We start from the raw sequence: 12,273 nt of genomic DNA on the forward strand, positions 1-12,273 counted from the left end.
TCCAGAGGCACTGAAATAAGATGCAGTCAGTTTTGTTAAGATGAATAGAGGGAAAGCCATGGTTCAGGAGAAAGAAAAAGTATTTCAGAACTCCTAAAGTCATACAGCATGGTAGTGATGAAACACACCCGTTGGCTCATGTAATCCATACAAAACTGTTTATCTGCCGATGAACACCAGGACCCGCCCATTCATGTACCTATCCAAACTTCACTTAAATGTTGCAGTTGAACCCACATTCATCACTTTGATTGCAGCTCATTCCACACTCTCACCACTCTCTGATGTAAGTTCTTCCTCATGATTTCACCTTTCACCCTTAACCAATGACCTCTAGTTCTAGTCTCACACACCTCAGCGGAAAAATTCTGATTGCATTTACTCTATCTATAACTCTGTCTAAACGTTTTGGAGCAAATGCAATGGAGTGGCTGAGAATGGAATAGAGTACTTACAGGAGACAGGGCAGAACAAAGTAGTCAGAGTAACAGAGAGAGCTGGCAGGCATGTAATGGATGTTAGTAGCTAATCTTCAAGATATGACAGATCCAGAAAAAGAAGTTAAGAGTTAGATTGAACAATCAAAAGTAGAGTGGAATTGGCAGGAGAGTAATGCAATTTTCAGAATGTGAGGCACCAATGCAGTGATCTATGTATTGGAAAAAGCATCAGGGAGCTGGCCAGGATAACACTGAACCAAAGACTGTGCCAGATACTCATAAAAAGACAGGCATGGCCGGCCACGTGGGAATGTCCATAGCTGGGAGAAGCAAGTTGAGTTGAAGGAAAATGTGAAATCCCCTCGCAGGAGATGGAACGGGATGGGTTTCTAGTCCAGGAAGATGCTTCTCAAATCACTAACTGACCATATAAAATAATTTACAGACTGTCTCGAGATGCACTCTGGTTATCTACTTCCCCATCCTCAAATTCCTTGCAGACCAACAAGCTTCTCATCTCTATCCCAGTTGCACAAAGCGTCTTTGAATTTAAACATTAACAGTTTCTACTGTACATATGATCAGACCTGCTGATTATTTCTCCTGTAGATGTGACCTGACCTGCTGATTATTTCTCCAGTAGATGTGACTGGCCCTGCAGAGTAACTCCAACATTGTTTAGTTCTATTATAGTGGGCTCTTACTGGCTGGCATAGATATAGTGGGCTGGAGGGCTTTCTGTGTGCTGTACTGTAGGAATTTATTCCATTATTCCCAGGTTCTTGTAATCTCTAACTGCAAGTTTGCTCAGGAAAAGATCTGTATGTTCAGCTCTATCTCAGCGAACACTTTCACTCCTTCCGTCACAAGCAGGATTCACATTGGTGAACCTCCTTAACTTCCATTCGTATTCCCATTCTGATACATTGGCCAATAGCAACCTCTACTGAGGAAGTAACACTTCTTATTCTGTCTGGGCAGCCTCCAAACCGATGGTATGAACATCGATTTCTCTAACTTCTGATAATTTTCCCCTCCCCCTTTTCTCTTCTTCCACTCTGGCTCTCCATTACCTCTCCTCTTCTCTTTTCTCTCTGGTGCCCCTCCTCATTCCCTTTCTCCCACGGTCCACTCTCCTCTCCTGTCAGATTCCTTCTTCTTCAGCTCTTCACCTTTTCCACCTTCACCTCATAGTTTTTCACTTCACCTTCTTCCTCTCACTTGGCTTCAGTTATCATTTTCTAACTTGTATTCTTTCCTCTCCCCCCTCCTGTTCTTGTTCTGGCTTCTTCCCCCTTCCTTTCCAGTCCTGATGAAGGGTCTTGGCCTGAAACGTTGACTCTTTGTTAGTTTCTGTAACTGCTGCCTGATCTGCTGACTTTCTCAATATTTTGTATGTGTTGCCCTGGATTTACAACTGTCTGCCAGAGAAAGCAGGATCTCCCAGTGGCCACACATTTTAATTCCACATCCCATTCCCATTCTGACATGTCTATCCACGGCCTCCTCTACTGTAAAGATGAAGCCACACTCAGGTTGGAGGAACAACACCTTATATTCTGTCTGGGTAGCCTCCAATCTGATGGCATGAACATTGACTTCTCTAACTTCCGCTAATGCCCCACCTCCCCCTCGTACCCCATCCGTTATTTATTTTTATACACACGTTCTTTCTCTCTCTCTCCTTTTTCTCCCTCTGTCCCTCTGACTATACCCCTTGCCCATCCTCTGGGTTTTTCCCCCCTCCCCCTTTTCCTTCTCCCTGGGCCTCCTGTCCCATGATCCTCTCATATCCCCTTTGCCACTCACCCGTCCAGCTCTTGGCTCCATCCCTCCCCCTCCAGTCTTCTCCTATCATTTCAGATCTCCCCCTCTCCATCCCACTTTCAAATCTCTTACTAACTCTTCCTTCAGTTAGTCCTGACGAAGGGTCTCGGCCTGAAACGTCGACTGCACCTCTTCCTACAGATGCTGCTTGGCCTGCTGCGTTCACCATCAACTTTGATGGGTGTTGCTTGAATTTCCAGCATCTGCAGAATTCCTGTTGTTCTGCAGAATTTCTTAGGTTTAGGATCTGCATGCTCCCAGCTTCTCTATAAGAGACAATTAAGCAGACTGGCAGATCCTCTATTGCTGAACCATGGTCAAAAATACTTGAATTTCAACTGCATTTGGTCCATTTTAGGTTGCTTTCCAAGGACTAAATTTGAATCTGGATGGAGCATGCCTCATTTTAAGAAACATTTATTCTATAAAGTTTTCATAGAAATTCTTTTGGCATTATGAAAGCTATGCCAAGATAGAGTTCATCTTATTAATGCAGGTCCTTAAAGGATCAGCTTTAGGGACACTTGCACAATCTGGTAGGTGGTGGGATAATATTTAACTGTTCAACATAGTTTGCTCTTCTTACCACATCCTAGTTCATCAGTTTGATCATTACAGTCTTCACTGCCATCACATTTCCAATCAGAAGGAATACATCTTTGGTGATCGTCACACCAGAAACCACATGGGTCGTATTCTTGAAAGCAGTTCTTTTCATCAGATCCATCTTGACATTGAGCAATGCCGTCACAACGTAGATGACCTTGAATACAACTAATTCCTTCTAGGCATTTAAATGCATCTGGAGATAGAGAAGGAAATAGTCAGTGTCCAGATTCAAAACATTTAGAAGCATTCAAGATAAGAGACGATTCATTAGAAGACAGATGTCATAATGTGTTGGAAGCGATCTAGGCCACTATGTGCCTTCCTTCAATTCAAGTGGAATTGAATTGACTTTATTTCTTCCATCCTTCACATATATGAGGAGATGAGGAGTAAAAATCTTTACATTACATCTCCGTCTAAATGTGCAATGTGCAATCATAGTAATTTATAATAATTTATAATAAATAGAACAGTCAATGTAACATAGAGTACACTCAAATCAGCGTGAGTTAATCAGTCTGATGGCCTGGTGGAAGAAGCTGTCTTGGAGCCTGTTGGTCCTGGCTTTTATGCTGTGGTACCGTTTCCCGGATGGTAGCAGCTAGAATAGATCCAAGGCCTTCTGAAGATTTTGCAGCCCCTTTGCTACAAATCTCGCAGGGGAAGTGGAGTTTCTTGTTAATACTCATTGGGCCAAACTCCGTAAATCCTGATTCTATAGTCAAGAATCGCTGGAGTAGATATTGTCCTATTTTCCCCAGTCAATAGAAAATGCCATGCCAACCAAGGGCTCACCTGCCAGATTAGAAGAATGAGCATTTGAATCACCAGGGCATAGAAGGCTACAGAACAACTGAAGGGAATTGGATCATATGGATGCCATGATTTCATTGTCATAGAGCCCGGGGCCTCCACCTTGCTCTGTAACAATGATGTTATGGAAAGACATTTGTTGCAAGTAAAAAATTGATTTAGTTTGTCTAATTGGGAAATGCCTCCAAGAGGGGAAAACAGAATTAGTTAAATCAGTCATGCTAATGGTCCCGTTGAAATATTGCAATTGCGGATTTCTGAAAAGATTAATGTAGATAGATACCTGGTTCATCACACACTTCGGAACAGTCCTTCTCATCAGACCCATCAGGACAGTCTTGGTCACCATCACAAAGGTACTCAAAACTGACACATTCTGATCCATCCTTGCAAAGGAAGAATGTTCTATCACACTCTAGTGTTGACATGGAATCCTGCTGAATCTCCCAAGTATCCAAGGTCGAGACTACAAACAAAGCAATGATCATATTTTTCCAAGCTCAAATTCCAGTCGTATAGTTAACGTACAACATCTTTTGGGGAAGCTCAGGAAATTTGTAATAATTAATGCATAATAGAAAATATTCAAGATTAACAACATCTGCTATCAGTTGTTAGATTAAAAAAAGGTCAACACTAGCTAACACTGTAGACTTTCCACAAGGGAGACACTAATGAGCTGAACAGTCTCATTTTCACTCACAGGCTTGACTTTCTTAGCCATGTCCAATGACAAATGAGGCACGTTACTTTGTTAACCTTGGGTCCATGTGAAATTTAAATTATATTCATCTACCAGCCTCCAACATCCAACCTTGGATGACTCACATCTTCATTTAAACACAGTCCAAAGGCTAGACCAAAAATCCTATTTTTTTTCTAGAAACATACCAGAAAATAATCACCTGGTACTGGCTGGGGATCTCTCACACATTGCATGTTTTTGTACTAATCTCTTTTTTTTTCCCCACAGAAGTGTCACTGTTATTGGCTGAATCAAAGGTGGTGATGAATCATGTAGGAGGAATATTGAAAATCTGGCTGAGTGTTGCCATAACAACAACCTCCCACTCAATGTCAGCAAAACCATTGACTTCCGGAGGGAGAAACCAGAGGTTCATGAGCCAGTTCTCACTGGGGATCACAGGTGGAGAGGGTCAGCAACTTTAAATCCCTGGGTGTTAGCATTTCAGAGGATCTGTCCTGGGTCAGGAGTGTAAGTACCATTATGAAGAAAGCATGGCAGCTCTATTTCCTGAGGAGTTTGCAAGGATTCAACCTGTCATCTAAAACTTGACTAACACCTATAGTTGTGAGGTGGAGAGTATATTGACTGGTTACATCATGGATTGGAATGGAAACACCAATGAATGGAAAATCCTACAGAAAGTGGTGGATACCGCCGAGCTTATCGCAGTCCTCGCCATGATGTACATCTACACAGAGAGCTGTTGCAGGAAAGCAGCATCCATTATCACGAACCCCACCATCCAAGCTGTACTTGCTTCTCACTGCTGCCATCAGGTACAAGGTACAAGAGTGTCAGGACCCTCACCATCAGGTTCAGGAACAGTTATTACTCCTCAGGCTCTTGAACCAGAGGGGATAACGTCACTCAACTTCATGTGATCCATAACTAGGCAACACACACAAAATACTGGAGGAACTCAGCAGGCCTGGCAGCATCAATGGAAAAGAGTACAGTCAATGTTTCAGGCCAAGACCCTTCAGCAAGACTGGAGAAAAAAAGATAAGTAGATTTAAAAGGTGGGGGCAAGGGGAGAGAAACACCAGGTGATAGGTGAAGACGGAAGTGGGATGGATGAAGAGCTGGGAAATTGATTGGTGAAAGAGATACAGGGCTGAAGAAGTGGGAGTCTGATAGGAGAGGACAGAAGGCCATGAAAGAAAGAAAAGAGGGGTGGAGCACCAGAGGGAGGTGATGGGCAGGCAAGGAAATAAGATGAGAGAGGGAAAAGGGGATGGGAAATGGTGAAGGGTTGCATTATCAGAAATTCGAGAAATTGATGTTCATGCCATCATTGGAGGCTACCTAGACGGAATATAAAGTGTTGTTCCAATATGAGTGTGGCTTCATCACTTCCCATTCCACTTCCGATATGTTATTCTAGGAGGAGGCCCTAGATTAACATATCGGAATGGGAATGGGAAGTGGAATTAAACTGGGTGGTCATTGGGAGATCCCACTTGTTCTGGCAGCACTCAGGTTGGAGGAGCAACACCTTATATTCCATCTGAATAGCCTCCAACCTGATGGCATAGACATCAATTTCCCAAAAGTCTGGTAATGCCCCATGCTTTACCATTTCCCATCCCCTTTTCCCTCTCTCGGCTTATCTTCTTGCCTGCCCATCGTCTCCCTCTGGTGCTGCGCCTCCCTTTTCTCTATTCAATGGCCTTCTGTCCTCTCCTATCAGACTCCCCCTTCTTCAGCCCTGTGTCTTCTTCACCAGTCAACTTCACAGCTCTTTACTTCATAGTCCCATTCCAAGATTCACCTATCACTTTGTGTTTCTCTCTTCTCCTCCACACCTTTTAAATCTACTCCTTATCTTTTTTTCTCCAATCCTGCCGAAGGGTCTCGGCCTGAAACGTTGATTGTACTCTTTTCCATGGATGCTGCCTGGCCTGCTGAGTTCCTCCAGCATTTTGTGTGTGTTGCTTAGATTTCTAGCATCTGCTGATTTTCTCTTGTCTGTGATTTCATCCATAACTCAACTGTTCCCACAATCTATGGACTCACTTTCTTCAGTTTTGTTCTGGATATGTATTGCTGATTAATCAATGATTTTGTCTTTGGTGTGCTGCAAGGATCAATTCTTGACCCATTGTTGTTCTCTCTCCACATGCCTCCATTAGGTCAGATTATTTCAAAACACAAGATGAATTACCACAGCTATAGAGACAACACACCACTGCATTTGTCCCTTATGCCAGATGATCCTATGATTCTAAACCCTCTAGCCTGGTGTCTTACTAGCATTACGGACTGGATGAGTTCAAATTCCCTTAAACTAAATAACAAAAAAAAAAGGAACTTTGGAATAAACTTATAACCATATGACAATTACAGCACGGAAACAGGCCATCTTGGCTCTTTTAGTCCGTGCTGAACGCTGACTCTCACCTAGTCCCACTGACCTGCACTCAGCCCGTAACCCTCCATTCCTTTCCTGTCCATATACCTATCCAATTTTTCTTTAAATGACAATATTGAACCTGCCTCTACCACTTCTACTGGAAGCTCGTTCCACACAGCCACCACTCTCTGAGTAAAGAAGTTCCCCCTTGTGTTACGTCTAAACTTTTGCCCCTTAACTCTTAACTCATGTCCTCTTGTTTGAATCTCCGCTACTCTCAATGGAAAAAGCCTATCCACGTCAACTCTATCTATCCCCCTCATCATTTTAAATACCTCTATCAAGTCCCCCCTCAACCTTCTACGCTGCAAAGAATAAAGACCTAACTTGTTCAACCTTTCTCTGTAACTCAGGTGCTGATACCCAGGTAACATTCTAGTAAATCTTCTCTGTACTCTCTCTATTTTGTTGATATCTTTCCTATAATTCCTAGACCAGAAGAAGCTGCAGAAGATCGCGAACATGGCGCAGCACATCAGACAAACAAATCTTCCGTCCTTGGACTCACTTTACACCGCACGCTGTTGGAGCAGTGCTGCCGGGATAATCAAGGACACAACCCACCTAGCCAACACACTTTTCGTCCCTCTTCCCTCCGGGAGAAGGCTCAGGAGCTTGAAGACTTGTATGGCCAGATTTGGAAACAGCTTCTTTCCAACTGTGATAGGACTGCTGAACGGATCCTGACCCGGATCTGGGCCGTACCCTCCAAATATCCGGGCCTGCATCTCGGTTTTTTTGCACTACCTTACTTTCAATTTTTCTATTTTCTATTTATGATTTATAATTTAAATATTTTAATATTTACTATCGATATGTAATCCAGGGAGCGGGAAGCGCAGAATCAATTGCGCGGGAAGCGCTATGATGATTGTACGTTCTAGTATCAATTGTTTGGAGACAATAAAGTATAAAGTATAAAGTATAATTCGGTGACCAGAACTGTACACAATACTCCAAATTTGGCCTTACCAATGCCTTTACAATTTTAACATTACATCCCAAATCCTATACTCAATGTTCTGATTTATAAAGGCCAGCATAAGGCGCTAGGAACAAGGAGCCTAAATGCAAGACACAGACACTGAAGTACTAGGAACTGGACTAGGACTAGAGTTAAGCAAGAGAAGTGGGGAAGAAAGGACGTGAGGAAGAAGACATGACACAGGCCCTGGACAAGACAAGGTTTCAGGGCCTGGGCTAGGACTAGACTAGGATAGCGGAACCAGGACATGGAACTTGGAACTAGGAGCTGTCCTTTTGCTATTAATATAACTGTAGAAACCCTTTGGATTTATTTTCACCTTACTTGCCAAAGCAACCTCGTATCTTCTTTTAGCTTTTCAAATTTCTTTCTGGAGATTCTTTTTACATTCCTTATATTCCTCGAGCACCTCATTTACTCCATGCTCCCTATATTTATTGTAGATATCTCTCTTTTTCCGAACCAAGTTTCCGATATCCCTTGAAAACCATGGCTCTCTCAAACTTAACCTTTCCTTTCAACCTAACAGGAACATAAAGATTCTGTACCCTCAAAATTTCACCTTTAAATGACCTCTATTTCTCTATTACACCTTTCCCATAAAACAAATTGTCCCACTCCTTCTAAATCCTTTCGCATCTCCTGAAAGTTAGTCTTTCTCCAATCAAAAATCTCAACCTGGGTCCAGTCCTATCCTTCTCCATAATTATATTGAAACTAATAGCATTGTGATAACTGGACCCAAAGTGCTCCCCAACACATACCTCTGTCACCTGCCCTATCTCATTCCCTAACTGGAGATCCAACACTGCCCCTTCTCTAGTTGGTACCTCTATGTATTGCTGCAAAAAACTACCTTGCACACATTTCACAAGCTCCAAACCATCCAGTCCTTTTACAGTATGGGCTCCCCAGTCTATGTGTGGAAAATTCAGATCTCCCACAAACACAACCTTGTGCTTACTACAAATATCTGCTAACTCCTTATAATTTTGCTCCTCCAGTTCTCGCTCCCCATTAGGTGGTCTATAATACACCCCTATAAGTGTTACTACACCTTTCCCATTCCTCAATTTCACCCAAATAGCTTCTCTAGATGAGCCCTCTAATCTATCCTGCCAGAGCACCGCTGTAATATTTTCTCTGACAAGCAATGCAACACCTCCCCCTCTTGTCCCTCTGATTCTGTCACACCCAAAGCAACAAAATCCAGGAATATTTAGTTACCAATCACACCCCTCCTGCAACCATGTTTCACTAATAGCTGCAACATCATACTTCCAGTTATCAATCCATGCTCTAAGCTCATCCACCTTTATTACAATGCTCCTAGCATTAAAATAGATGCATTTAAGAAATTCTCCACCTCTTACTCTATGTTTATCACTAACAGTGCCAACAACTTTACTATCTTGTTTTTCTTCCTTCTCCCCTACATCTGTTCCTACACTGTTTCCCCTCCCCTTGTATCTAGTTTAAATCCATTGGAGCCTCTCTAGCAAACCTACCTGCAAGAATATTTGTCCCCCTCCAGTTCAGATGTAAACCGTCCCACCGGAACAGGTCCCACCTTCCCTGGAAAACTGCCCAATTATCTATAAATCTGAAGCCCTCCCTCCTGCACCATGTCTTCAGCCACGTGTTGATCTGCTCTATCTTATTATTTCTAAACCCACCTGCACGTGGCACTGGTAGCAATCCTGAGATTGCTATCCTGGAGGTCCTGTCCTTTAACTTGGCGCCTAACTCCCTAATCTCGCCTTTCAGGACCTCCTCACTCTTCCTACCCATGTCATTGGTCCCTACATGGATCACGACATCTGCTCACCCTCCATCTTGAGAATACTGAGAACTCGATCCGAGATATCGCGGACCTTGGCACTAGGGAGGCAACAGACCATCCGGGGTTCTCGATCCCTTCCACAGAACCTCTTATCTGTCCCCCTAACTATCGAATCCCCTATCACTACTGCTCTCCTCTTTTCCCTCCTTCCCTTCTGAGCTGAGGGTCCAGTCTCGGTGCCAGAGATGCAACCACTGCAACTTGTCCCTGGTAGGTCATCTGGCTTGATCATCTGGTTTTACAATTCAAGCGAGAAGGAAAGAATTTAGGTGTCATTATTGACTCTGAGCTAAATTTCAAATCACATATTAACCATATTACTAAGACTGTGTTCTTTCATTTAAGGAACAGGGCAAAAGTTCGATTTCTTATAACATCTCAAGATGCACAAAAACTGTCACACACTTTCGTTTTTAGGGAATTAGACGACTGGAGTACGTTCTTTTCAGGACTACCTAAGAAAGATATAAATCAGCTGCAGCCTGTTCAAAATACAGCAGCAAGAAACCTAACCAAAAAAAAAGAAAATCTGAGCTCATTACATTGGCCTATGTTCTTTAGCATCAATTTTAAAATACTGTTAATTGTATATAAGGCTGTGAATAATCTAGTTCCTCGATATATTTTGGAATGTCTAGCCCCTTTTGTCCCTAATTGTAATGTTAGATTCACAAATATTGGTTTTCTTGGTGTTCTGAGAGCCAAGCATTTAAGAACTGGTGATGCAGACTTTGGCTCTTACGCACCAACAATCTGGAATACTCTACCGACTGAGATATACCGGGCTAGTACTGTGGAACATTTCAAAACACTTGTAAAAGCCTACTTTTTAAAATTTGACCTACTTATAGGATTACTTAATATACATGGCCTATCAGCGGCGTCAACAGAGCTCTACCAAGAGGGACATCAGCAGTTATTTAGAAAGGGAACTTTGAGAGCATTTCTCCATTGTAGATGGCCTATCAGCAGCATCAACAGAGCTTTGCAAACTAAATAAAAGTACAGAAGGGATAAGCAGAGCGGCCATTGTCTGGAGTAGGCCAGTGGTGAGAGTGGAAGTGACAGGCTTTGGCTCGGAAGAGGTGTCGGCTCTGTGTAAAGCATCTGTTAAGGTTTCTTTTTTGTTTACTCCCCTCTCTCTTACTGTACCATTTAAATGGCTGTGGTGTGCTGTTCGTGCCAGATGTTGGAGAACTGGGAGACTCAGAGTCTCCCGGAGAACTGCATCTGAGTGAAGTGCATCCGGCTGCAGATCCTTGAAGACTGCATTAGGGATCTGGACTTCGGCTTGTACGGGAGAGTGAGGAGATCATCGACCAGAGTTACAGGGAAATAGTCACCCCGAAGTTGCAGGAGACGAGTAGCTGGGTGACTGTCAAGAGAAATGGAAATAGGCAGTTAAACCAGAGTACCCCTGTGGCTATTCCCCTCAAAAACAAGTATACCGCTTTGGATACTTTTGTGGGGGATGTCCTCCCTGGAGAATGCCATGGTGACCAGGTTACAGGCACTGAGCATAGGTCTGTGGTGCAGAAGAGAAAGAGGTTCAAGAAGGGAGTGGTAGTGATGGTGATAGTGGTAGTGACAGGGGACTCGATAGTGAGAGGAACAGACAGGAGATTCTGTGGACGCGAACGGGACACCCGGATGGTATATTGCCTGCCAGATGGCAGGGTCAGGAACGTCTCAGATCGTGTCCACAACAACACTTTGGAGGTGGGGGTGGGGGGAGCAGCCAGATGTCTTGGTACATATTGAATCCAATGACATAGGAAGGAAAAGTAATGAGGTCCTGAATAGAGAATTTAGAGAGCTAGGTAGAAAGCTGAGAAGCAGGACCTCCCAGGTACTAATTTCTGGATTGCTGCCTGTGCCACACACCAGTGAAGGTAGAAACAGGATGATTTGGCAGATAGATGCGTGGCTGAGAAGCTGGTGCAGGGGGCAGGGCTTCCCTGTACAAAAGTGACGGGTTGCACCTGAACCTGAGGGAGACCAATATTCTCCCGGGCAGGTTAGTTAGAGCTGTTGGGGAATGTTTAAGCTAATTTGGCAGGGAGATGGGAACCGGAGTGAAGGGACTCAGGATAGGACGGATGGTAAAAAAGTAAAGTTAGCGTGCAGTCAGACTGTCAGGAAGGGCAGGCAGGTGATGGGTCTTAGTTGCAGCCAAGAGGGTGAATATCAAATCATTAGGGATGCAGAATCAGAAAGGATAGCAAATACGGTACTCAAGGTGATGCATGTAGTATAAGAAATAAGGTGGATGATCTTGTTGTAATATTACAGATTGCCAGGTATGATGCTGTGGCCATCACTGAATCGTGGCTGAAGGATGGTTGTAGTTGGGAGCTGAATGTCCAAGGTTACGTGTTGTATCAGAGGGATAGGAAGGTAGGCAGAGGGGGTGGTGTGGCTCTACTGGTAAAGAATGGCATCAAATCGGTAGAAAGATGTGGTACATGATTAGAAGATGTTGAATCCTCGTGGGTTGAGTTAAGAGACTGCAAGGGTAAAAGGACTTTGATGGCAGTTTACACAGGCCTCCCAACAGTGGCTGGGAGGTGGACCACAGGTTACAGCACAAACTTC

At 43.5% G+C, this 12,273-nt stretch overlaps 1 protein-coding gene across 2 annotated transcripts in view; it reads right to left on the reverse strand.

Annotated features, from left to right (window-relative positions):
- The window catches only part of LOC134357484 (low-density lipoprotein receptor-related protein 8-like), a 193,278-nt gene that overhangs the window by 159,959 nt on the left and 21,046 nt on the right, over window positions 1-12,273 (reverse strand). For both annotated transcript variants that reach the window (XM_063069107.1, XM_063069106.1), the window contains exons 2-3: window positions 3,973-4,155; window positions 2,854-3,069 (exon numbers count right to left, since the gene is read on the reverse strand). In XM_063069107.1, coding sequence (XP_062925177.1) covers window positions 2,854-3,069; window positions 3,973-4,155 — 399 coding nt within the window. The remainder of the gene's footprint in view (window positions 1-2,853; window positions 3,070-3,972; window positions 4,156-12,273) is intronic.

Source organism: Mobula hypostoma, chromosome 16 (genome assembly GCF_963921235.1).
Source record: "Mobula hypostoma chromosome 16, sMobHyp1.1, whole genome shotgun sequence".
Lineage (NCBI taxonomy): Eukaryota > Metazoa > Chordata > Chondrichthyes > Myliobatiformes > Myliobatidae > Mobula > Mobula hypostoma.